The 26,701-nt window shown below is 42.8% G+C and overlaps 1 protein-coding gene across 3 annotated transcripts; it reads left to right on the top strand.

Moving 5' to 3' along the window:
* Nucleotides 1-26,676, top strand: LOC114794095 (disintegrin and metalloproteinase domain-containing protein 11-like). Of its 3 annotated transcripts, none has more exons than XR_003750304.1 (27): nt 1-375; nt 1,046-1,227; nt 3,437-3,513; nt 3,626-3,692; nt 6,373-6,455; nt 6,960-7,023; nt 7,105-7,165; nt 8,113-8,222; nt 8,339-8,407; nt 8,666-8,737; nt 9,185-9,351; nt 9,724-9,808; nt 9,889-9,979; nt 10,676-10,727; nt 11,294-11,393; nt 12,672-12,743; nt 12,946-13,038; nt 13,607-13,687; nt 13,778-13,828; nt 14,402-14,465; nt 14,893-14,998; nt 15,116-15,235; nt 17,577-17,745; nt 17,831-17,942; nt 20,730-20,803; nt 23,978-23,995; nt 24,482-24,604. XR_003750304.1 is itself a non-coding variant. In XM_028986423.1 (27 exons), exons 1-27 carry the CDS (start codon nt 318-320, stop codon nt 24,495-24,497), a joined length of 2,331 nt encoding a protein of 776 aa, XP_028842256.1. In that variant the 5' UTR covers nt 2-317; the 3' UTR covers nt 24,498-24,648. The 3 variants fall into 3 exon arrangements, 2 of the variants coding, with proteins under 2 accessions (XP_028842255.1, XP_028842256.1); XM_028986423.1 differs by lacking the exon at nt 20,730-20,803 and adding an exon at nt 21,100-21,190 and having other exon boundaries at nt 2-375; nt 24,482-24,648; XM_028986422.1 differs by lacking the exon at nt 20,730-20,803 and having other exon boundaries at nt 24,482-26,676.
* Nucleotides 26,677-26,701: the final 25 nt, after the last annotated feature.

The following is a 26,701-nucleotide window of genomic DNA, read 5'->3' as shown; positions in this document are numbered from 1 at the left end:
GGAGCTCCCGGTCCCACGTGTCCTGCCTTCCTCCGCTGGCTCGGCGCTTCTTCCTTCCTTTCTTTTAATCGACAGCTCCCTCCTTTCGCAGGCTGGCCGCGTTTTTCATTTGATTTCATTTTTTCATTTTTTTTTTCCTTTGGAACCGCAGCGCCGCCCAGTCTCACATTCGCCCGCGACGGGGCGCGCATCTCCCCGCATCGCCGCCCGCCCGCCCCGCTCCCCCGGTTCATATTTATCGACCGCCTCGTCGTCGTGAGCACGTTCCCGTCCGGTTTTTCCTGCTCCATGTGAGCCCGCGGGGCGACGTGAACAGGATGCTGGTCCTGCGGTGCCTCGTGTTCGCTGCTGCGGGCGCCGGGCTGTCCGCGACAGGTAAGCGGGGACACTTGTTCCGCTTTTTATTCGTTTATTCTGAGAGAGGGAGGGAGGGAGGGAGAGAGAAGTGTCCCCAGCGCCCGCGGGGACAGAGAACGGCGACGACGACGTTGACGCGAGCCTTCGGCCATTTTTTTTACCGCGCACCTGATCTGTTGCGTCGCGGCGTGTTTCCTCACTGCGGCCACCAAGTGTCAGCTGTGGCTCCCCGGTCCCCCGCGGGTCTGGTGCCACGGTGGCCGGTGTCCACGTCTCGGTGTCTCGGCACATCTGTGTCAGGGCCGATGTCCACGTCTCGGTGTCTCGGCACATCTGTGTCCGGGCCGGTGTCCACGTCTCGGTGTCTCAGCACATCTGTGTCCGGGCCGGTGTCCACGTCTCGGTGTCTCAGCACATCTGTGTCCGGGCCGATGTCCACGTCTCGGTGTCTCGGCACATCTGAGTCCGGGCCGATGTCCACGTCTCGGTGTCTAATTGTGGCCTAGTGGGTAACACACTCACCTGTGAACCAGAAGACCCAGGTTCAAATCCCACTTACTACCATTGTGTCCCTGAGCAAGAGTGTCTCCGGGGGGGGGGACTGTCCCTGTAAATACTGATTGTAAGTCACTCTGGATAAGGCCGTCTGATAAACAATGTAAAAATCTCGGGGTTCTCTGTGTTGCAGGCGTGAGCGGCGGGTCTCCAGCTCAGGATGCAGGCTTGTGGGACCGGGTCCTCCCAGTCCTCCCAGAAGAGGAAGAGGAGCTGTCCCGGCCACACCGGCTGCTGCCGTGGAGGGACTCGGACAGGGAGAGCCCACACAGTCACCTGGACACCCGGTTGAGGGACAGCAGCGGGAGCGTCACGGTGAGTTGATGGTGGTGAGGGGACCATCAGGCCAGCATCATCGTGTGATTGTCATTGTGACAAATTAAAACATTTTTTTTAACCGTCACCCTTGGGAGCAGTGTGTGGGGACGGTGCCTTGATCAAGGGGACCTCAGAGACACCATGGCGGTCCGGGGTTTGAACCCACAGCCTTCTGGCGACGAGGCCGCTTCCTCAGCCGCTAGTATTGCAGTAAAGGGGTGTACATGGGTGTATTTGGAAATGTCACCTATATTCAAATCTGGATCCTGGTGGGGGCAGTGGTGACCTAGCGGTTAAGGAAGCAGACCCCGTTGACAGAAGGTAGCCGGTTTCGAATCCCGGTCCGCCAAGGTGCCACTGAGCAAAGCACCGTCCCCACACACTGCTCCCCGGGCGCCTGTCACGGCTGCGTCACCGTGATAACATGTATTCCGGTACAGGTACAGGTTTCGGTGCACGCTAAGACGCGGTGCGTATGTGCAGGTGATCAGGTCCTTGACATTCAGAAAAAACCACCGCAAGTTAACGTTGGAGTTAACACTCTTGTCCTACTTTTAAGAGAAGAGAAGCAGTTCGTGCGAACTTTGCTTTCCAAAATTTGACCACAACCCTCCTGACGTTAGAAGAGCTCCATGGCCGCACGTGGCCATGTACATTTAACAGAAACCGCGTGCTGGGTCGCGCCGAAAGAAGCAGGGTGATAAAACGTCCTCGGCAAAGACAGACTAGACTAGGACGGCAGCGCTGCCCCTGTCGTGTGCTTATTGTGGACGGAGAGTCTCGCTGAGGAGACAGGACACTTGTCTCGGTGGCCACCCAGAGGCATGTGGTTTCTGTATTAATGCCACGAACAACGGAGCGCTGCTGTCTTAATATCTTAAGTCTATGCTTGAATGCCTGTTCCCTTTTATTATATAATATATATAATATATGATTAGAGCTTTTTTTTTTTCTTATAAATCTCCCCTGCCTTCCACTTCATTTGCCGTGTTTCCTTTGTCTCCACCCCTCTGCTGTCTTTGTTCATTATTTAGCTGCCCGTTGAAGTATGTCCTCTTTAATATTTAAACGGGCCAACGTGCAAAGTGCTGCACTGGACAAAAAGCTCGTCTCATAGTAACGCATCCATCCATCCATCCATCCATACATCACTCCATCTGCGCTGAGTGATTCCGAGGAGCTGCATTATCTCGCTCCGGCGAAGATGCTCTATGATGCCACTGAAATATTTAACGCATTAGACCAGGCCAATCACGGCGAGCCCCGGCGAAGGAACCCCGGAGGTGCTTTGGCTTCGTGATAAGTTCTCTCATGGTGAACGTGGACAAAGCTTTATTGGTCCTCCAAGTTACTGATTTTGTTTGCTTTGAAAGACGATTCTACACTTGGGTTTGCACCAAGGAGCCAATAGCAGGGCGGGGTTCCGCGAGGTTCGTATTTGTTGTGGCAGGAAACCCGGACACTGACTCCATGCACAAGCATCTTGCGTGCCCGGAAATGCATTTATGGTCATGCGTTTGCCTCCCTTTGAGTCCCTGTTTCCTTCACGCTGATGATTTAAAAGGACCTGAGCGGTTTCGTATCGCGTGGGACATCCTCCTTTTTTCTGTTTAAAGTTGCACACACTAGTTCAGAAATTGCCATCCATACCCAATATTACCCGGCGTTTGACGTTTTTCATTCCCATGGGTGTGGTTATAAGAACCTGGGCGATGTCAGCTGCCAGGTCTTTACGGTGGCTCTCACCTGCCAGGCTGTCCCGCCTTCTCAAGGACGGTTCACGGTTGTCACATCTGTTCATCACTACATTGACTATTACATTTGTAATATTGAAAGCGGTGATGATACAGAACGTCCATATCAGTGTTTCAATATATGAACACTATTACGCAGCGGGCGGAGCCGTCTGTACAGCCCCGCGTTCTCTCCGTGGTGCGCTACTACAACTTTTAATCTTCCCCTTTTTACTATCCGGTAGTATGAAGCGGCAGGTGCAAAAACTGCTGAACTAAGAAGGCAAGTTTGGGAAAGACCCCAGCGGGAACCGGCGGAATTTCCCCATGTCTGCAGGCAGCCTTCAGCATTCGGGCCTTTTTTAGCTCCTGGAAGCGCAATGCAAATCCATTTTTGTAACCTGTGTCAAAAGAATGCTATATATTTCTATTAACACCGATGCTCTTTCTCTCCTTGCCTCCCTGCCGGTCAGCCTGTCCATTTGGCCCAGAGCAGCTTCCAGGTGGAGGCCTTTGGGAGCGTCTTCACTCTGGACCTGGAGCTGAATCAGTGAGTTGACGGCGCGGGTCTTATCGATCGGCACTTAAGTGCTTTAGAGTGACCAGTCAGCATCCACTTTTCGAGCAGAAGATGCAAGCGACGGTGCTTTTTCTTTTGCCAGTAATCTGCTCTCGTTGGATTATGTGGAACGGCACTTTGACCGGAGCGGAAATCCTTCAGAGTCGCTGGTGAGTGCCGTGTGAGTGCAGCAAATTTATGAACGTGCTACGGTAATATAGTCGTCTATGTACAGATAACTGCTTGCTAGTTACACGTATCCGTACGGCGTGGAGCAACTATTTAACTATTGGTGGTGTGGAACTATTTCTGACAGTTTAGGAACAAGGTTTAAAAAAGGGAGGAGTCTGTAGGCATGATTGACAGCTCTCACACAGCCTACTTCCTCATCACAGATGATCACTGGTGATCACTGGTTAACACTTCCTGTAGATTAAGTCTACACGTTACGCAGTAAATGGGGTAAGAACACGTGACTTTGCCGTCATCTGGTTCTTTAACAAGAACATCTTACTGAAAGACATCTAGAGATTTTTACCTGTATTGAGCGTTAACGTTTCTTTTGCGTTAAGTGTTGGCATGTTTTTTACATTTACATTTACAGCATTTATGAGACCCCCTTAACCAGAGCGACTTACAATCAGTAGTTACAGGGACAGTCCCCCCCTGGAGATACTCAGGGTTAAGTGTCTTGCTCAGGGACACAATGGTAGTAAGTGTGATTTGAACCTGGGTCTTCTGGTTCATAGGCGAGTGTGTTACCCACTAGGCTACTACAGCCCCTTTTTGACACCATTGGCTTGGATTTGAGACATTTGTAATTGCAATAAATGCAGATGAAAAAAAAAAGGTCATGTTAACACCATGATTGATTGAGTTCTTCGCATCTCAGCCACGCTGTTTAGTGTACAGCTCGTAATATACGTGTTGCTGTATACCTTTAAGATCCTGGCTTCCCGGAGGTATTTCATTCATCATTGATTTTCTTTGCTCTCATTGTGTTCATGTGTGCGGTGTGCAACATTTACTGTATACAGCACCTCCAGAACCCCTCCCTCATCCCACCCATGGGAGCCAGAAGTAGTTGCTGGTGCCGGATGCCTGATGCCTCTCAGTGTTTGGATTGTCTGTCCTGTGTTACCATTGAAGCAAGGAGGTGCAGCTTGGTGACACTACGTAGATGTAAAGGCAACACGGCTACTCGTTATCACTGGTGATTAAATACCACACATGAAATATACCTCCGAATGCACTATTCCGTTTCTTCTGACTAAATCATGAAAGCTGTGCAGTTTGAGTCAATTGCAAGACCTCAGCAAAAAAAGACTTTTTTTTTTTTTAAACAGACAGGCAGCAGAGAGAGCTGAGGTTCTGCAGGGCTTTTAAAACCAGGGAACTTCATCCTCCACATAATCCGACCATGTTAAATCTGTAGCAGCGTACAGCATTTATAAAGACAGCGCCGTGATAAATATCTCCTGTGTGTCGGGGAAACAGTGCTGGCCCATGTATTCCTGTCACAAGAAGACCTTTGTCAGCTGCCCACTTGCAGTCCCTTACATGCCCTTCTGTTAAACAGGCCCAGGGGTGCATTTCATCTCATGGCCACTGTGCACGGGGTTATATTTCTGTCGTCCACACGCATTAGGAAGTGGATGTTGGTGTCAGAGTCATCAGTTGTTAAGTTGGCGTTTCGGCAGAACAAAACAATGCAATTTTTTGTGGAAGAAGCGAGACAGAGGATGGTGTGGTGGTGGCGTGCGTCATGGTTAATTCGTCACTTTATATGACCCCCAATGGGGGGGGTGCGGCGTGAAGTTCGTTTCAGCAGCATGACATTGCCACTCCGTCCGTGGAAGAATTACGATCGGTGCTGCTGAAACCTGAGTGGAATCACACGGGACCTTGTGTGGCTGCTGACCATTCATTATATTGCTCTGTGAGGAAGTGAGGAGCACGTCCTTCACCCACATTGGAGTGGACAACGTGGAGTCAGCATATTTACAGCTCCCGCAGCATCTAGATCCATATTCATAAAAAAATCATCAACATAGATCTTTTTAAAAGCTTTGCATTTTATGTCAGCTCTTCATTTTTACCTCTGATGCCCTATAAAGTGAGACGGTGGGACTTGACGTTCTTTGGGTTTGATGACAGTCACATTGGAATTTGGTGGAACGTCTAAGGGATAATCTGCTCGACTGAGGTCAGATATGTAATCTGTATAATAAAAAATGTTATAGTATACTAGCAAGCATTTGAAGATCAGCCCCTCACACACACACACACAGGCGTAGACCACCCACTCTCTTCCCTTAGCACTTCCAGCCAATCGGGAGGCCGTTGCCATGGCGACGGGCTCTCAGCTAGACCCTCCACCTGCTGTGTGCTTCCGCAGTGGCTGTGCAAACTTGTTGGCAGAGAGGGGTGTCTGTCTGTTTCCCTGCACATTAACTATGCTGGAGTGACCCTAATTAGGACTCGCTCACCTCTTTCTTCATTTAAAACGCTTTTTAACCATTTTAGGTTTGGTTGAGGATGCACGGGCATTTGAGTGCCAATACAGAATACCAATCCAACCACAGTGTTTAATTAATAAAATGACAATGTGAGATGGCATCAGAATATTTAAAATGGGTCACAAAGTAGTTATTAGCAGCTGGTTATATCCCTGCCCTGGCACACACTGAGTATATAGCATAGGATTAAAAACACAGGATTAAATTGGGCCAATTGCAATTTGGGTCTAATATCAGTCTAATATGTAATTTTTTCCGTGCTCACTGGACTGGGGCCTGGGTGTGTGGTGTGTGGTGTGTGTGGTGTGTGTGTGTGTGTGTGTGTTCACAGGGAGGCGAGCACTGCTATTACCATGGTAAACTGAGGGGAGTACCAGGCTCCTGGGCAGCTCTGTCAACATGCCATGGCCTATGGTGAGACCACTTAAACTATGAAGACACATATCTGCCATGATTATTAATACAATTAATCCATTAAGCATGGGCATCTGCCATAATTGATCTAATCTATGAATGGCAGTATGCATTTATATTTATGAATATGATCACATATGTATGAATATTAATATTATTGTTTTATTCCAAGTGTTTACTTGAGCAGATCTGTCTTCAAGCAGTTAGAGAAAATTTATAACTTTTCATATGTATGAAAGCTCACTTCCAAAACACAGCAATGATTTTTTTATTAATTATTAAGCCACTGCATGTGCCTATGTTTTCTTTGTTGATGCATGTGACTTTTTTTTGTATTAAAAATAATCGTGTACTTATTAAAACATTTGTTTAATAAAATAAAATCACCCCTCAATGTTGAATTCTTTTTTTTCGGCCAGTGTTCCAGTCCCCTGACCCTTAATTATATGAATTATACAATTAGCTCTGTTAACTTGTGCTGAAGCTTTTCCTTTCTTTTTTCAGTGGCATGTTTTCAGATGGCCTCCACTCCTATGCCATTGAGCCCATCTTCAACGGGACCAATCAGGTGAATTTGTGTACAAGTGTCTGTGTCGGAATGGAATTGAATTTATGGTCTGTGTGTCTGATATACAGTCTGTCTTTAAAGGCTGATGGCACTCATAAAATCCGTAAAATGCCTGATGTCAGACTTCCAGCCTCCTGTTCAGGTATTTGTACTTTTCTCTCACGCTGCCATATTGATTTGTTCTACCTGGCATCTAACACTAGCTGAGAAAAGGGTTCATGGACTAATGTGACAGTTTGGACTAATGTGACAGTTTTACTGGCACTATCGGCAGAATCGTTGACATTGGGAGTGATAAGAGTGTGTTCGGCTTAGCCAATAAAACTTGGTTCTTTCAGTTGTCTCAGCTTTTAAAACGGAAAGGAAATATGGATATTAAATATGTTTATGGATTGTGCTGAAGTGTGCATTGTGGGGTTTTTTTCTGCTTGAAGTCAGAATGTCAGGTCAGGTTCTATTTATGCAGAGATTCGATTGGAATGTGATTACAGCCAATAATCAGATCAGGTTTTAGACACCAGTTTTAAAGCATTCTCATATGATTGAAATAGCAGTTTCGGAAATCAGGGTGGCCCTTTCCAAAAATGATATAGCGTAGCAGTTATGAGTATATACTTCATGTCATTTGCACAGCCATTTTTCAGTCACGCAGAACATTACAGGCACCTGGCCTATATGTGTTAGATTTTCACCTTTATCCACACTAGGAGGAGAGGTCTGGTAATATGTGGGCACGTATCAGTCTGTGAGATGAATAATTAAATCACTTTTTGGGAAAAACAGCAACACAGCAACACAGATTTGACCCAGGGCCAGGTACTGAGCTTTAATACTTTTTCTTATATTCTGGGCCGGGACACTCACTTTAGTTAAACTAAATGATTCAGTTTTACCTGCGCTTTGTTTTGTTCTGTATTTAGAGTAGTTATGTATATCTGGATCATGACCAATCAGCACACAGCAAGAGTTTACACATCCTGTGCCAGCTGATAACTGGTCTCAACTTTATTCACATTAAAAACACTGGAAGTCCTGGCTGTTATTGTTCTTGTTTTTATTTTACATTTTTTTTTGTTTTCTGAACGTAAGGTTGTGAACAAGACGGAGAAAATGACACTGGTGACAATGACAGTAGTGAAAATCTGGACCCTCAGAGAAGGCCGAAACATACGGAGGGACTGAAACGTTCCAAAAGAGCGGTGAGGAGCACCTCGTCTTTACACGCCCGAGAGCAGTGCTGGGCGGGGATGATGATATTTCACCACTATGCTGCCCGCCCTTTGATTTGTGCTTGTGTTCCTCGTCCCCCTCGCAGCTCTCGCGGCCCAGGGTGCAGACCGAAACCAAGTACATTGAGCTCATGGTGATTAATGACTTTGAAATGGTGAGTCTGTCATTCGAGGTGAAGGTAAATCTTGACGTTTATCTGCAACAGAGGAAAGTTTGCAGTGTGCCAAGATTGGCTTGTTGCCTGGACGGTAAATTTGATCAATAAAACCAGTGTCTTCAGTCACAACGTGTTGTCTTGTTTGTTAAAGTTACAGAACTGTAATAGTAGTAATAATTTAACTGTCTAGGATGTTTGATGTTAAAAAAAATGGCATCATGAATGAAATCTGGATTCTATGCTAACACTCTTTAGTTCGTTCTTCTCCGGCGCTCCACTGCTCAGACCAGGAACTTTGCCAAAGCGGTGGTGAACATGGCCGATGCGGTGAGAAATGCTGGGAATACGGGAATTAGAGGCTAACGCCTGCAGTACAGTCTAAACCTAGAGCTGTTTTTATAGTTTACAAAAAGTCTTGGCAATATGACCCAAACGTATTAACCATCATACAATTGATAAATGGATATGTAGTAAGCAGTAAAATATAAAATCATTTCTTCTGGGCATAATCCGGGATTACCATGTGTTAGAACCTCAGCGACTATTAAAATAGTTTATTATCCCATACGTTTGTGTGATGACTACCACTACATTTCTCAGCTTCAGATGAGTATTTCAGTTTTGCTAGTTTCTTCCTTCAGTTGAAATACTTGGTTCGTACTGTAGCATCACTTGCTCAGACAGGATCAGACGCTGTAGATACGGAACAGATGCATCGTTGGGGGTGGGGGTTAGTGTATATGTACTCACTCGCCTTTTGACCAACCACCCTAGATCTACAAGGAGCAGCTAAACACCCGAATTGTGCTGGTTGCCATGGAGACCTGGACATCTGGGAACCCCATTACAGTGGAGTCGGACCCCCTGATAACTCTTCAGAACTTCATGAAGTACCGCACGGAGAATGTGAAAGAACAGAGCGATGTGGTGCACCTTTTCTCGTGAGGGCCGCATCTCCTCTTGCTCTTCCTTTTGCTTACACACCCTTAAATTTGTTTAATTTGTCATATGAACAAATGTCACTGTCAGGTGTAAATTGACAGGGTTGGGGAGCCATAACATATCATACAACGCAACATCAAAATATATACGCAATAATCAAAATGTATGTTGTGTAAGTTGCAGTTACTGAAATCCAGTCAATGATTTGCAGCAATATGTGACTTACAGTGCACTTCAACCAGATATCCATACCAAGTGTTAAATAGGTTCCCTGCAAGTGAAAGCAGTTCTTTTTGCTGATATCGGTGTGAAGTGATGTGAAGTTGAACTGTATTGATGTGCTGATGGTGTTCTACCATTGGCTTCTTCAGGGGCAGCACGTACCAGAGCAGCCGCAGTGGGACGGCATACTCAGGCGGAGTGTGTTCCCTTGCCAGGGGAGGAGGCATCAATGAGGTGTGTAGCACTGTTAGATTTTCATTGAGCGTTCGATTATTTACTGCAGTATACTTCTTCATGTGTACCCATCTCCACAGTATGGGAATGTAGGTCCCATGGCCATCACGCTTTGCCAGAGTCTGGGTCAGAATATTGGCATGAAATGGAACAACATCCGCAACTCAGCAGGTGGGTGACCCAAGTGGACAGAACTCTCTACATTTAAATCAGTTTCTGGGACCGTACAGATTGAATGCATCCTCACATTTAACTCTTTAATATCCAAACACCTGTTCCATATCCATTTTTATAAATAAACAGACATTGTTGAATAGAAATGTGGTAGTGAGACTAAAGGTGTTACAGTCTCGCAAAAAATACTGCAGTCAATGCACATGTATGACTTCAGTCATAATTACACTGTCCTAATTTTCCTATCTGGACTGTAAAACTATTAAATAGAAATATATAATAATGCATAATGAATATGAAATACATTTAACTATTACATTCAATAGCAATATTATTGTACTGTGCGTTTTTGGTATTATTACATTCCTATTGAATATTAAAGAGAGAACAGTCCATGAGTTAAGGGGTTCCAGAATCAGATGTAAAGTTAACATTGCAGAACAGGCACTAAATCACTAAATGTGTTTCAGATCACATGTTTTTAACACACAAGAGGCATTATTAGTGAGTGATTGTTTCCAATTATAATACATTTACCTTTATGGCATTTATCAGACGCCCTTATTCTGAGCGCCTTACAACCAGTAGTTACAGGGACAGTCCTCCTGGAGACACTCAGAGTTAAGTGTCTTGCTCAGGGACACAATGTAGTAAGCGGGATTTGAACCTGTGAATTAATACGTTTGTTTTCAGGTGACTGTAAGTGTCCTGACACTTGGCTGGGATGCATCATGGAGGATACTGGGTAATAGCATCCACACACACACACACACACACACACACACACACACACACACACACACACACACACACACGTATAAGGTCCATCCTGGGGGTCAAATGGCAGGTCTAACGAAAGGCTGTATTGACCTAATAATTTGATCATATGTTTGCAAAGAGCAGCTGGCCCTCTGAGGTTTGATATGTGTGGATCTGAAAGTGGAAGTGAAGTGATTGTCATTGGGAAACACTGCAGCACAGCACACGGTGACACAACGAAATGTGTCCTCTGCTTTTAACCATCACCCTTGGTGAGCAGTGGGTACCCAGGGAACAGTGTGTGGGGACGGTTGGCAGTTAAGGTTTCGAACTGGCAACCGTCCGATTACGGGTCCGTTTCCTTACCCGCTAAGACACCACTGCCTCTACTGATGTGGCTCTACACCAGAAAAACATTTGTGTACCCCTGGTATACATTTGCAGTTTAAGGGTGTGCTGTGGTCCGAAACCTATAACCATTGTTATGTAATGCTGCAGGTGCACTCATAGTTCTTAAAGAGTCAAACAAATCTTCTCTTCTCTTCTGCACAGCTACTACCTTCCACGGAAATTCTCCCGCTGCAGTGTGGATGAGTACACACAGTTCCTGCTCCAGGGAGGTGGGAGCTGCCTCTTCAACAAGCCCAACAAGGTGAGGAGCAGCCCCTCCAGAGGCGACAGGGAGACCCCGCTGTCATCAGCGGCAGAAATGATGGTTCCGGCCTAATTAATTTTTCATTTGGCCCACATTCACTGGGATCCAATATTCATTAGTGGCTATATTCATATATTTCTCAGACATTGTTCTAAGATTTCTTTTTTTTTGTCTCACAGTCACACACTTTTTTTTTACAGTAGTTTCATGTTTATGCTGATGATGTGACTGTGCTTGTTGGGGGCAGCAGTGACATTGTAAAATTCAAATTTTATTTGTCACATACACAGTCATACACGGTATGATATGCACTGAAATGCTTTAGCCACTGCTATAGACCTCAATATAGCAAATATTGCAAGTATAAAGTGAACCAAACATGTTCATGTCAATATGGAGACCTGTTATAGCCAATAACACCAACACCTGGTTAATATTGGTGGACAGTCTCTCCAGAGATGCGCAATTGGGTTTAAATCAGGGCTCTGCCAAAAAGCCTCGACTGGTGGAGCGTGGCAGAGATGGTTGACTTTCTCCCATCTCCCGACTGCATCTCTGGAGCTCAGCAACAGTCATATTTGGGTTCTTCTTTACCTCTCTCACCAAGGCTCTTATCCCCCAATAGCTCACTTTGGCTCTAAGCTCTAAGAAGGGTTCTGGTCGACCCAAGCGTTTCCCATGTAAAGATTATGGAGGCCACTGTGCTCTTAGGAACCTTAAGTGCAGCAGAATTTTTTTGTAACCTTGGCCAGATCTGTTTCTTGCCATAATTCTGTTTCTGAGCTCTCATTTGCTCTGACCTGCATTGTGAGCTGTAATGTCTTATATAGACAGACAAATTATATAGACATCATCTCAAGGATGATGAGAAGAAATGGACAGAACCTGAGTTAAATATATGAGTGTCACAGCAAAGGGTCTAAATACTTAGGACCATGTCATATTTCAATTTTTATTTGTTAATAGATCTGCCAAAATGTTAACAATTATGTTTTTCTGGGGAAAATAATGAACATAAATGACTTTAGTAAATGGCTGCAACATAACAAAGAGTAAAAAATGCGATTGTTGGTTTTGTGCAGACATATATGATCCTTTCCATCTTTTAAAGTAAAAAAATATTTTCTTTCTTTCTTTCTTTTTTTCTTTCTTTCTTTCTTTCTTTCTTTCCTTCTTTCTTTCTTTCTTTTATTCTTTCTTTCTTTCTTTAATATTTCTTTCTTTCTGTCTCTGTCTCTCTCTCTCTCTCTCTCTCTCTCTCTCTCTCTCTCTCAGCTGCTGGACCCACCTGAATGTGGGAATGGTTTTGTGGAGACTGGAGAGGAATGTGACTGTGGCTCGCAAGTGGTAAGAATCCACTGCGTTTCCTATACTGCCCCCTGTTGGTGGTTCTCATTCAGTGAATGTCATTTACTAAAGAATTTCACGCGTTGTGCTGTACCTCCACACCAAATAGAACCTGAGTAAAGATTGCGTGGAGGTTGTCCTTGCAACCAAAAGTCCAGGAATATTCTGAGTAAATGTTCTGTACTGTGCGTGACCCTTGTAGGAGTGTGCCCGCAGTGGAGGGGCGTGCTGTAAAAAGTGCACACTTACTCATGATGCCATGTGCAGCAATGGACTGTGCTGCCGGGAATGCAGGGTGAGTCTTTGCCCACACACCAAAACCTTGAGTGCAGGTGCTGATGTATGGAAGATTAAAGCGGCGAAGGTGTTTGAACTGAAAAAAAGATACAGAATAAAAACATGCTCGATTAATAATGCATGTAAGTTAATGTAGTGAAATTTGAATAGAATTGAAATTTCAATTGTAATTATATTTAAGATTCAATATGGAAGCATTTAGCCATTCAAATTGAGCAAAAAATGACAAACACACCTATAACCCCCCCCACACACACACACACAAATAATTATTTGAAAAATTCAGTTATTAATTTGTTTTTTAATTTAGATATATATTTGGTCTTTAATTCAAGCTGACATCCAGGACCTATAGGAATAGAAGTCAAGAGCAGAGCTCATCCTCACTGATGGAAATGACATTTTCGGCAATGTCAACGTTCTGTGTGTTCACACGTTTAGTGCATTGACGGTGCCATAACGGCTGCAAGAGTTCTCAAATACTTTTGTCACTTTAATACTTCCAAACTGACTCTTTGTGACGTTGTTGGTTGACTGATGTTTCCTGCTTCCTCTCTGAAATCCAGTATGAGCAGAGGGGAGTGGTGTGCAGAGAGCCGGTGAATGACTGTGACATAGCTGAGACCTGCACAGGAGACTCCAGTCAGGTAGGACCAGCCCAAAGGAATCATGGGACGTTTTTTCTTGGGAGGTATTTTAAGTGTAGCAATTTAAATGATGAATGTTTTTTGTTGCAGTGTCCACATAATGTACATAAGCTGGATGGGTACATGTGTGACAACAGCCAGGTAATTTCTACTAACGCTATGTAAAAAAGGACACCACAAGAAAACATTCATGTGATCTATAACCTGTACAATTCAGTTGAAAAACACTAATCTGAGGAAAAATGCAAAAACAAAAATAATCTGGTTGCATAAGTGGTCACACTATATTAATACTTTCTTGAAACCCCTTTTGAAATTAATTATAGCATTCACTCCATTACATACAGTACAGTACTCCAGTACATACCTTCCATTAATTAAAAAAGACACATAATGAAGTTCAAATGTTCTAGTTCAGTTTACCACTACAACAAAAGTTAAGGGATCTCATTGTCTGTTTTTCAATTCTATTGTACAGATAGTAGCATTTTTATAAGGGTTATGTATTTTTTATATAATCTGCACATTTTATATGCTTTTCTGTATTCAATGAGATCATGATCATTTGCTTATTCACAATCAGATCGTTCTAGTGCTGCATCCTTATATGACAGTGTTCACCAAATTTACTATGATTATTTGTATTTTATTGATTATCAGTTCCTTGATCCCAAGTCTAGTTATCTCTGTCTTTTTTTTTTTTTGCTGTTTTAGGGTCGTTGTTATAATGGTCGTTGTCGGACACTAGATGGACAGTGCAGACGTCTCTGGGGCTTCAGTGAGTATGAGTGTTTCCTTATGTCATATTTAATATGGCCACGGACCAACAAATTAAGTTTCATAAAATAGTTCACACGTTTTGTCTTTAGAAAAGAGCAAATAATTAATTTCTGAGGAGAAAATACCAAAATTGAGAACACAAAATGTAATTTGAATTAATTGTTCAAATCATTTATTGTCAGTCAGTGTAACTGTTCATGTTAAATAATTTAACCAATTAATGTGAATCCCTTCACTGTCCGTTTCCATCCTTGTAGGGTTAGGAGGAATTTTGCACCCTTTTTAATGGAAAGCATTACATATAGATGAATAATAAATGATCTATTTATACTAAAACTACATTAATATAACATTATATATTGCTGTGTGAGAGTGGCTAGATGTGTCCATAAACGTGTTTCATGACACCATGTATGTTTTATTAGACGCTGCTGATCGGTTCTGTTATGAGAAGCTGAATTCTGAGGGAACAGAGAAAGGGAACTGTGGCCGCAACCCTGGTGGACAGGGCTGGATGCAGTGCAATAAACCGTATGTCATTGCTTTTGGATTTTATTTTTTAATTGTCACTTTTTTGTTGTTTTGTTTCTGTCTCTCTCTTGCGTTTTTTAACTTAAAGGTTCACTGCCTCTTTTTTTCTTCCTGTAGGGACGTATTGTGTGGCTTTCTGTTCTGCTCTAACATGACTGCTAAGCCTAAATTTGGGGACCTTCAGGGTGAGGTGACCAGTCTGACCATCTACCACCAGAACAAGTATCTGGACTGCAGGTAAGACTGTCGCCCATGAGAATTCTATGTAACCTTACTGAGAGAACGCAAAGCAACATTTATTATTATTATTGTTATTTATTTTGTGTTTATTTTGTTTATCTATTATTTTTTGCATTTTAGTTTTTGTCACGTCTCGGGGTTGGAAGGGGAAGGAGGCACAGAAACTAGTCATTTTTATTTAATATAAAAGAAACCAGGAAGTTGGCCAAAAAAAAAGAAAAGTAATAAGCACAAAACAACCCGTAGGTGTGTGACTTAATCATCAGGAGCAAAAACACTGAGAAAACAATTACAGTGTCCACAGTATTGTGGCTGCCTATTGCATTTAACAGGTCCTGATCACTCTCAATTGCTGATGCTCAATTGGCATCAGCTGGGAGTGTTCAGGACCCGCCTGAGCACCTGCTGTGCGCTGGGCATCACAGTTTGTCTTTCTTTTTTCTATTTCCTTTTTCACATTCAGATTACAACCTATGAATTCTGGTACATTCATCCTAGGAAATATAACTGCTACTGTGCATCTGGAAAGTATTCACCTTTCCCACATTTTATTATGTTACAGCCTTCTTTTTTCTTATTTTTTTGTGTTCTACAAAACAATTTATTAAAAATAAAATAACCAAGACATTACATGTACATAAGTATTCACAGCCTTTGCCATGAAGTTCAAAATAGAGCTCAGGTGCCTCCTGTTTCCCCTGATCATTCTTGAGATGTTTCTGCAGCTCAATTGGAGTCAACCTGTGGAATAAAAAACAGTAGATTGGACCTGATTTGGAAATGCACACGCCTTCTATATAAGGTCCCACACTTGACAGTTCATGTCAGAGCACAAACCAAACATGAAGTCAAAGGAATTGTCTGTAGACCTCAGAGACAGGATTGTCTCAGGCATAAATCTGGGGAAGTTTACTGAAAAAAAATTCTGCTGCTTTGAAGGTCCCAATGAGCACATCTGTAAGCAGAAGTACAACATCACCAGTCCGGTCACCTAAACTGGCCTTAGTAGGGAAGGTGACCAACATTTACATTTACAGCATTTATCAGACGCCCTTATCCCCCTGGAGCAACTTAGGGTTAAGTGTCCTGCTCAGGGACACTGTGGTAGTAAGTGGGATTTGAACCTGGGTCTTCTGGTTTATAGGCGAGTGTATTACCCACTAGGCTACTACCACCCACCCAAGAACTTGATGGTCACTCTGTCAGAGATCTAGAGGTCCTCTGTGGACAGAGGAGAGCCTTCTAGTCAGGATAGAGGGAAAGATGTACAGAGACATCTGCTACCGAATGTTCTTGAACTCAGACTAGGGTTCATCATATTGTCAGTACAACACCATATACAGTGTGTTGAAATACTGTTTCACAAAGACCCCCCATAGTGCAAACATCTGAATTTAAACTAAAACTTAAATACCTGTACAGACAAAAAACAATCTATATAAAATAATACTATTCTATCAATACTATTAAAACATACAAGACAATGACCCTAAGCAAGATATCAAAGGAGCGGCTTCAATACGAATGTCCTTTAGTGACCCAGCCAGAGCTCAGACTTGAATCCGATTGAACGGATTGGATTGCTTCCCATCCAACCTGATGGAGCTTGAGGGGCTGCAAAGAGGAATGGGACAAACTGGCCAAGGATAGGTGTGCCAAGCTTGTGGCATCATTTTCAAAAATACTTGAGGCTGTAATTGCTGTCAAAGTGCATCGACATAGTATTGAGCAAAGGCTTGAATACTTATGTAGATGTGATTACTTGGTTTTATTATTTTGAACCTGCAAAGTGAATACTTTCTGGATGCACTGTATGTTTGTTACATGTTCCTGCCTTAGATATTTGCACTTACGCAGCCAACGTAGGGTCCATTATCATTATACAGCACAATCTCCTTTTTGTTGGCAATCAGGACTTAAAACTATCCTCGGCTTTCTTCAGGTGTCACACCTTGCTTGCTCTATGGTGGGACGTTCAAACCACAGAAAAGGGACAAAGCTTTAATCCAGATAAACACATAACTTGAGAGGCTTCTATCTTATGAGCCTTTAACATGCTTAAGTTATTTTTTGGATTTTATTTTTTTTTTTATATTTTTTTGGATTTAAAATTTGCAATTGGTGTTTTTAAATAAAACATAATAAAAAGCTATTCAGGTTCTTGTGAGTATAGCAGTGGAATTTATTGCGATGCAAGTCAGCACCACCTAAAATCTTGCCTAGGGCTCCAATTTTTTGTTGTTGATATGGTTTACCTTTTTTCTGAAGTGACACTGCTGAATGACTATCTAACTGGCCTGTTGCACATTTTGTATGTGTTTCTTTGGTGTGTATTTAGAGGAGGGCATGCAGTTCTAGAGGATGGTTCAGATTTGGGTTATGTGGAGGACGGGACGCCTTGTGGACCCAACATGATGTGCCTGGAGCGCCGCTGTCTTCCCATGTCTTCATTCAACCTCAGCACTTGCCCTGGGTCCAGCTATGGACGCACCTGTTTTGACCACGGAGTAAGAAAAGCACACACTTGTACTTGTAATGTACAGCCAATAACAGTAATTAAGTGTCATTCCATGTTTTTCTCTTTTCCTGCAGACTTGCAGTAATGAGGTCAAGTGTATATGTGACAGTGACTACACAGGGAAGGACTGCAGCGTGTATGACCCCATCCCTGACCCCACAAATCCTCCTGGCCCAGATAAAAAAGGTTTGCATGTCATCACTTCCCCGTAGCAACATCTTGCACCTCTGAACACAATCCTCAGAACCTGTCAAGCTCCCATCCACAACACCTCATGTCGCTGTAATTCTAAACGTATCCTCTGTTTGTGATTATCCTTACTCACTGCTTTCTATAAAGGTAAGGTCAGGGGTTAGAAGCAGTTTTTTATTATCCTCTCTAAAATAATAAGTCAAATTATCCTATACAACAAGACTCCAAAACCTGTTTTTAGTACAAATCAATTCAGGCCTCAAGATGAGTGTTTTTCTTCCCCTCTGTGCTTGTTGGTTGGGTGGATTTTTTTGGGTAGCTTGTAGTTGAGGTGAATAGAGTGCTACGGTGAGCTTTTGCAGGGGATGGCAGTATATTGACAATCTAAAACGAGGTGGTAGTAGCCTAGTGGGTAACACACTCGCCTATGAACCAGACCCAGGTTCAAATCACAGACTGTCCCTGTAACTACTGATTGTAAGTCGCTCTGGATAAGGGCGTCTGATAAATGCTGTAAATGTAAATGTAAAACATTAATCATATTCTAAAAATAATTTATTTGATAATTAAGAGTTATTTTTAGAAAATCCCATCATTCTACCAGCCACTTGCTCCATTTATTATTAATACAGTTTACGTATTAATAAGATCTATCAGCACCTGCCATGTATCTTTAGATGAATATACTGGATATTGAAAACTGTGTATTGATATATTTATATATATATTTATGATATACTTAATATTTAGGGCATGTTGTGCCTGAAGCAAGCTTATTTTACTTAGTATGATCATGGGAATTATTATGAACATTATATTTATTATGGGTTTTTTTATGCATTCATACACAATCATAGAACAACTTTGCTTTCTTTCAATAACATTTCTAACTAAGCTTGGGTTTAATGCCTAGGAAAAACTATACTGCTCAAAAAAATCAAGGGAACACTTAAACAACACAATGTAAGTCAAACTTCTGTGAATTCAAACTTCCTGCTTAGGAAGCAACACTGATTGAAGATCAATTTTACCTGCTGTTGTGCAAATGGAATAGACAACATGTGGAAATTATAGGCAACTAGCAAGACGTCCCCAATAAAGGCGCGGTTCTGCAGGTGTTGACCACAGAACACCTCTCAGTTCCTATGCTTTCTGGTTGATGTTTTGGTCACTTTTGAATGCTGGTGGTGCTTTCACTCTAGTGGTAGCATGAGAGTCTACAACCCACACAAGTGGCTCAGGTAGTGCAGCTCCACCTCAGTACAAGGAGGAACAGGAGGAACACTGCCAGAGCCCTGCAAAATGACCTCCAGCAGGCCACAAATGTGCATGCGTCTGCTCAAACGGTCACAAACAGACTCCATGAGGGTGGTGTGAGGGCCCGACACCCACAGGTGGGGGTTGTGCTTACAGCCAAACACCGTGCAGCCACAAATAAAAGCAGTGAGCACGTGTGACAGATGTGACAGACTCTTGCAATGCTGTGGAGAACGTTCTGCTGCCTGCAACATCCTCCAGCTTGACCGGTTTGGCAATGGCTCTGTAATGGTGTGTGGTGGCATCTTTGAGGGGCCGCGTAGCCCTCCACATGCTCACCAGAGGTTACCTGACTGCCATTAGGTGCCGAGATAAGATCCTCAGACCCCCTGTCATCCTTTCCATGCCATCCATGGGGTGGTAGTAGCCTAGTGGGTAACACACTCGCCTATGAACCAGAAGACCCAGGTTCAAATCCCGCTTACTACCATTGTGTCCCTGAGCAAGACACTTAACCCTAAGTTGCTCCAGGGAGACTGTCCCCTGAAACTACTGATTGTAAGTCACTCTGGATAAGGGCGTCTGATAAATGCCTTAAATGTAAATGTAAATGTTTCTCCTGCTTTCATCAACCCCATTCCCTGTTTGTTGTGTTTGTTTCTCGAGCATAAACCTCCATGAGGCTTGCAGTGTATGCTGAACGTGTTTGCAGAGTAAACGATGGAGACTCACCCACCACTTTGCGTCATCCCGTGATTTAGTTCCTTGTCTCTTCCAACATTCATCGTGTCACACCACAGCCCCATGTCAATTTCATGTGGTTGGAATGTGTCAGAAGTTCCTGCAAGACAAAGGGATTGATGCTATGGACTGGCCTGAATCCAACTGAGCACATCTGGGACATCATGTCCCATCATCCATGCTTTAGTGCAGGTCTGGGAGGAGATCCCTCAGGAGAACATCCGGCAACCTCATCAGGAGCATGCCCACGCGTTGTAGGGAGGTCATACAGGCATGTGTAGGCCAAACACACCACTGAGCCTCACTTTGACCTGTTTTAAGGACATTACAAGTTGGATCAGCCTGTAGTGTGTTTTCCACCTTAATTTTGACTCCAAATCCAGACCTCCACAGGTTGATACATTTGAGTGTGATTTTGTTGTCAGCACCTACAACTATGTAAAGAACAATGTATTTAATAAGAATATTTATTTCATTCAGATCTAGGATGTCTTATTTTTGTGTTCCCTTGATTTCTTTGAGCAGTATATAGCTGGGCCACAAGTGGGTGACTGGAGTTGGCCTCTGATCATCTCGTACATGATGTGCTTTCCTAGAAAGGGAATTCTTTATAAATGTCTTACAATCTGCATAGTTTCTGTTTCTAATCCTCGGAAAACAAAGAAATCCACAATATTCTGTATTTTTTCCTGGTTTGCTGCGTGGATTTGAAAGTGTCTGTGCATGTGTGTTTAGTGACAATCTTGCTCCTCTCTTCAAAATTTCTTCCTTGCTTTCTTGCAGTCTGGCTCTTATAGCCAATCCCTGAGCAGGAGTGTGTCCATACACAGAGCGAGGGATGAGAAAGAGAGAGAGAAGTAATAAAACAAACTCCTCCTTTTAATGTTGTTTCCCTCCTGAGTTATCCCTCGCTCTCCCACCTTTTCTTCTGGTCGCTGGTATCTTCTCTCCCTCCCTTTTTTTTTGGACTTTCAGTTCAGTTCTCTCTTTTTCTCTCGTCTCTTTCTCTCTCAGCAGTAGTGGTAGTACTGGTGGTGGTGGTTGGTGTATAGTGTTTGATGATGTGCTCTGATGTGTGTTTTGGTGGTGTTGTTTTGTTTTTTGTCCCCCCTCCCTCCCCACCCCTTTCTTCCCTCGTTCCCTCCCTCCACAGGTCCCAGTGGTACCAATATAATCATAGGCTCCATCGCGGGGGCTATTCTCCTGGCAGCTATAGTCCTGGGGGGGACAGGCTGGGGATTTAAGTAAGACCTCTGTTCTGGCATGCCTTTTCATACCTGTCTGCTTATACAGTACTGCCATGGGAGCCCCTATGCCACCCCACAAACAAACAACTGTCCCCAAACCCAAAATAACAGCCCCAGGAAGTCATCCATTTACCTATATTTCCACAGGCTGTCCAATTTATTTATAGCCTATCCCTAAGCATAAATTGTGGCAGCATTTGGAAGTTCTGTTTGGAGAGAGCCTACGCTCAAACTGGAATTTCCGGTCGCAGTCATTGGGATTGTGAACAAAAAAATGCTCAAAAACAACTGCTCAATGTGCACATTCGTAAAAACAGCACTTTTCTAGTGTTTTGTTGTTAATATATTGTGAACTGGTATTGCTAACAGTGGCTCGCTTTGTTTTCTGTACTGAACATGCATCTCATGTGTGACATTATTCTCATACCACTCTATTCTCAGATTCAACTTCTGATTTAAGAGGCAATTGCTAAACATTTTTTTCACACAATAAACCACAGACCTTATTTTCTGAATTACCATTCATGGCTTACCATTCGGTTTTCTCCAAGAGGGACTAGACCAACTGCATACTTAGGTTCCCTTCTGATATGTGTTAGCAAGCTAGAAACTAATAACAGGAAGTAAATTCAGTTATGACTTTTCGGATTTGAGGCATTTAGGAACACATTTGACATGATTTAGTGTATAACTGAATTCATATCTTGATATTATACAGAGTGGTGTAAATCCAGTCCCCCTAGAGTAACGGGAGTAAGTGCCATGATAAGTGGTCACAATAAGGTCACTGCCGCTACTACCACCCCAAGACTGGCATAAATTACTCCACATGCTGTGGGTAACGCGGTTTCCCTCTCCGGCTTTTCCTTTTGTCTCTATCAGTAGTTCCCCTGCAGTTGTTCCTACCTTAGGTGCTTTCACTGCAGTGCCTCAGCCGTGCATGTTAAATGGTGTCAGATCAAATCATGGATATGAATCATGCCTTTATTTGGTACTGTGCTTGAAACAATTCATTTGAATGTTTAAGTATGTCTTTATATGGTAGCTGAGTGAATGTGAATTACTACAATTACTTTACAATTAGTGGGCTAATCAAAATGTGGTGTTGCTTCCCTCACTCATCAACCCAGCATCACTTCTTATAGTTCAAGTTGCACAGAAACCAAGGTGAGATTGAGGAAGACAGTTTCATGGCACACCATGGAAAGACTGGGGTGTCAAAAAGTGTGGTCAAAACTTTTTAAGAAGCAAAATAATGATGATCATAGGTGCATTGGTTGGCCATGGAAAGATGACGATGAAAAACACATCAAGCTTATTTCCCTTCAATATCAGAAGATGTCCAGCGCTGTCATCTGCTCAGAACTGTCAGAAACCAGTGGAAATATTTGGATGTTTGTTTCCTGAAGGTCTGGAGAGCAGTACAGTGTCTGCGGCGGTTCCTTGCATGTTTGTGGCTGCATTCATGCAAAAGGAGTTGGGAGATTTGGTCAGGATTAGTGGTGTCCTCAGCCAATACAGCCAATGTCATTAAGAATCATATCTTCAGTGTAAAGAAGAAGAAGGAGTGGGGGGAGAACAACCCCATACAGCCCTGATCTCTGTCTGGGATCACATGAAGAGACAGAAGGATTTGAGGGAGGCGAATCTGTGGTTAGTTCTCTAAGATGTTTGGAACAACCTACCTGCAGAGTTACTTTAAAAACTGTGTGCAAGAGCACCTAGGAGAACTGATGCTGTTTTGAAGGGTGGTCACACCAGTTGTTAATTTGATTGAGATTTCTGTTTTTTGCCTAAAAACTTTTTCACAGTACTCGAATGAACACTGAAACTTGCAAGAATTGAGGTTAAAGAATCAATGATTGATGATAAACACCCTTGTGATACAGACCATGTTGAACCAGAGTTAATAAATGTATCACATATGCACCTTTACAAAGTAGATTTGGCTGTAAAATGTCATTGTATTATTAAATATAGTATTGTAACATACTTAAATATTGTACCAAGAATTCCACAGCTTCAGAACTGAAAAGGGCATGACTTATATCTGATATGCTTGTTTGGATTAGACGCCGTGGAGAGGACTGTGCTTGTGCATGTGTGCATGATCATTTGGAAAGATCAGAGGTCTGAGAAGTCCATTTTCAGAAGTGATACCTTCTGCCTCTCTAGTGCTGCACCAGTTACTTGAGATGTGGAAGTGACATATGCTCATTGTTGGCACCGAACCTTTATAAAGGCTTGATATTACAGCAGACACATGCAGCAGTGTAAGCCCTGTATACAATATCGCATTTGAATTCTCCTGTTATAATGGTGATGTAATGTGTGGAATGACATCTGTTCTTTAGAGATTTATGAGCATACGTCATCATTTCCAGTTCACAGCAAATATGAAGTGAAATTGATATAGCAAATACACCAAAATGTACCAAAAGAACGATACTGATTACATCATGCCTGATGCATTGGTTAAAAGAACAACAATAATTGATGTCATTTCTGTACAAATCATGATTATTCTTAACAAAGAACAGGAAATTCATACTTCATAAAAATGATTGAAACTTTATTCTGCATTTGCAGTTCTGCAATTACTCGCTATTGAAAGCTTGTTAATATGGTAATAATAATGTTTTATTTATTTGTAAACAAGAAAAACCTAACTGGCCAACCATATCTTCATGAAATAGGAGCACTTTTTAAAATTGGCACTGATGTTTTATTGTGTCTGTTGCTTCTGCTCTCTCTTTTCTGTTGTCTTTCCTTGCAACTGTGAAGGAACATACGAAGAGGAAGGTATGTATCAGACGGTCCTCTTGTCTTGTCGTGGACACAGATTGCTTCGTTGAATTCCTCCCCCAAATGCATTAGTACTTTGCAAATATCTTTGAGGACTGACTTCCATATAGAACTGGTCATCAACTGGTCATCTTCCACATAGCTGGTCATCACTAGCATGAGGTATGGATGTAACCATGGTTGTGTGAGAAGTGGATGACTGCAGACCAAGAGATGTATGCCAAAAGGGTCACTAGGTGGCTTACAAAAGGCCAAAAAATGTCACACTAAGTTCCTGGGACTGTGGTGCCATCAGATGACAGGGTACTGACTCCATTTCAAATGATTTTTTTTCCAGTTGTCATTATGGGGTGTTGTGTGTAGAATTCTGAGGAAAACAATTAATTTCATCAATTTTGGAATAAGGCTGTAACGAAACAAAATGTGGAAAAAGTGGTTTCCCAAATATGTCTATAATGATTCCTTCTTTTCTTCACCCTGCAGATCTGGAGGGGGATAAAATCGATCTTCCTGTCTGTGTCCATGTTGCTGTGTGTCTGTGCTGTCTTCCTTACACTGTGTCCTTTCCACATCGGAGAAGAACAAGTCTTCCAACCACACCATTCCCTACAAAATATCCTCTGAATAGCTTCCAACCGAGATTCATCTCAATGTCCCTCTGTGCCGTCTAACGGCCTGCAACAGTGGAGCGTCTCCTGTCATATTCCAGCCTGCCATGTGTCTTCAGGCGAACCTCATTGACAGTATGGTCATTTCCAGATATAGGGGAGAGTGGTCCTTTGAAGATGACAGACAGCAAGGACTTGTATGTGTTTTTATGTGTGCGTTTATATATCTGTTCCCTCAATTCCATTGTTGAGTGTCCAGGAAGGGAACATGAAATGGATGGAAGGAGCACCATGTAATGATCTCACAAAGACACAGAGCAGTTTTTTTTATGACCTTTGTTCTTGGCTCTCCTGGTCACTGCTTGTCTGTTGCAGAACCTGGAGACCTTGCTCAGACCGGGTTTTTTGAACATACTTTTGAAAAACGTGACTTGAAACAAGAGAGACAATTTTCATGAGAAAACAGGCTGATTAGGAGCTGTTATATCAAAGAAGTTGGATTTCAGTCGAAGAAAGACTGGTTAGTTCTTCTCTTCCCAAAGAAAAAGGCCAGAAGAAGGAACAGATCAACATTGCAGGAGTGGAACTCCATGGACTAAGCCTGGAACTACAGCGGCGGGTCTTACATCTGCCAGTCTGAGCTCAACAGCTATAACTGTGTGCGCTTGCGTGTGTGTGTGTGTGCGCGTGTGTGTGTGTGTGTGTGAGACAGACTGTGTTTTTGGTTTTGGGATCATTGTTACTCCTGCCAGTCTTAGTGACAACCTTGTACAGGGCAGGGACCAGGTCAGTACTATAGAAAAGCAACATTCCACGTGGTTTTGTGTAGACCTTTTTCTTCCACAATATTTGTCTAAAAAACATTTTGAGAAGACCAAAAGTCCTAGAAAGTATGCCTCAAGGATAACTGTGAGCACATGCATGTGTCTGAGGATGTGAGAAATGATGCACAGGTTGACAGCTCTTAAATGTAGATATGAATGTCATCACTATGTTGTGCTGCAGATTAATGTCAGCGTTAGACCAGCAGCACACTACACGGAAAAAAAGGTTTTCATATGATGCAAACATAAGGAACACTAAAATGTGTTCACTCATATGCACTTGTACATTATGGCATTTGCAAGAGACATGTTAATACATGTGAATACATACGTTAATAATATTCTATGAATTCCATAATGCAAATTGTTTATTTGATAAAAATAAGTAAATATCATCTATCTATCTTATCTATCTATCTATCTAACTAACTATGGGCTTGGTAGCATTTAAGTCTTCTGAATATACAGAACGCACAAGAGGTCCTACCACTCCCACTGATTCTTAATCTGTTTACCACAGTGAGATATTCCGTGTTTTTCGCTTCAGCCTGCGCCCATGCATCATCAGTTCGTAATGTTTGTGGACCTGTCCAGATATCCACCCCATTAGCTGTACTTCACTGCCCTCGTTTTCTACTGTAAATGTGTTGATAGGCCCGTAGCCATGAGTTTAACCCGTAGGCTGCATAGACTTTGTTTAGTCTTTCATCGTAAATGAGATTACTTGGTCATATGGTTCCAGTAAGTGTAGCTTCCAAATAAACATTCATGAGCACCTACCAAGTAGCGGTGTTCCTGCACAGCACCCTACGCAATGCTCACAAGTTCCTCTGTAGTGCCTCGCAGGAAAACGGTCTAATACAGCGTTCTGAAATCTGTATGCAAGTCTCGATACCGGTGCCGAATGTCTGTTAATCCAAGCTACACTTAGAAGTCCAATGTGACCAAATGAAAGGAATAAATGTGAACGCTTGTGGGGATAAAAGCATTATTGGGTTGGGTGCTTGTAAAGAAGAGCTTTTTGCACTAAGGTAGATACACATTAGTCATGTACAGTAGGGACTGGGGATTGGGGCTGGTGAATGCTGGTTTCAAATTAAGAGGACAGAGGCTTTATGAGGAAAAGACCCCCGTCCATGACTTTTTAATGTGACCTTTTTAAACAATGTTGCAGTCATTATGACTGAGTGAATGGACGTGACTGTACGAAACACCCATAAAATAAAAATTTAGACATGAAAAATAACCTCTTCAATTGTCTGTGTAAATAT

The sequence above is a fragment of the Denticeps clupeoides genome, chromosome 7, assembly GCF_900700375.1.
Source record: "Denticeps clupeoides chromosome 7, fDenClu1.1, whole genome shotgun sequence".
Lineage (NCBI taxonomy): Eukaryota > Metazoa > Chordata > Actinopteri > Clupeiformes > Denticipitidae > Denticeps > Denticeps clupeoides.
The sequence above is the reverse complement of the archived record's forward strand: the minus strand, read 5'-3'. Positions and strand labels throughout refer to the sequence as shown.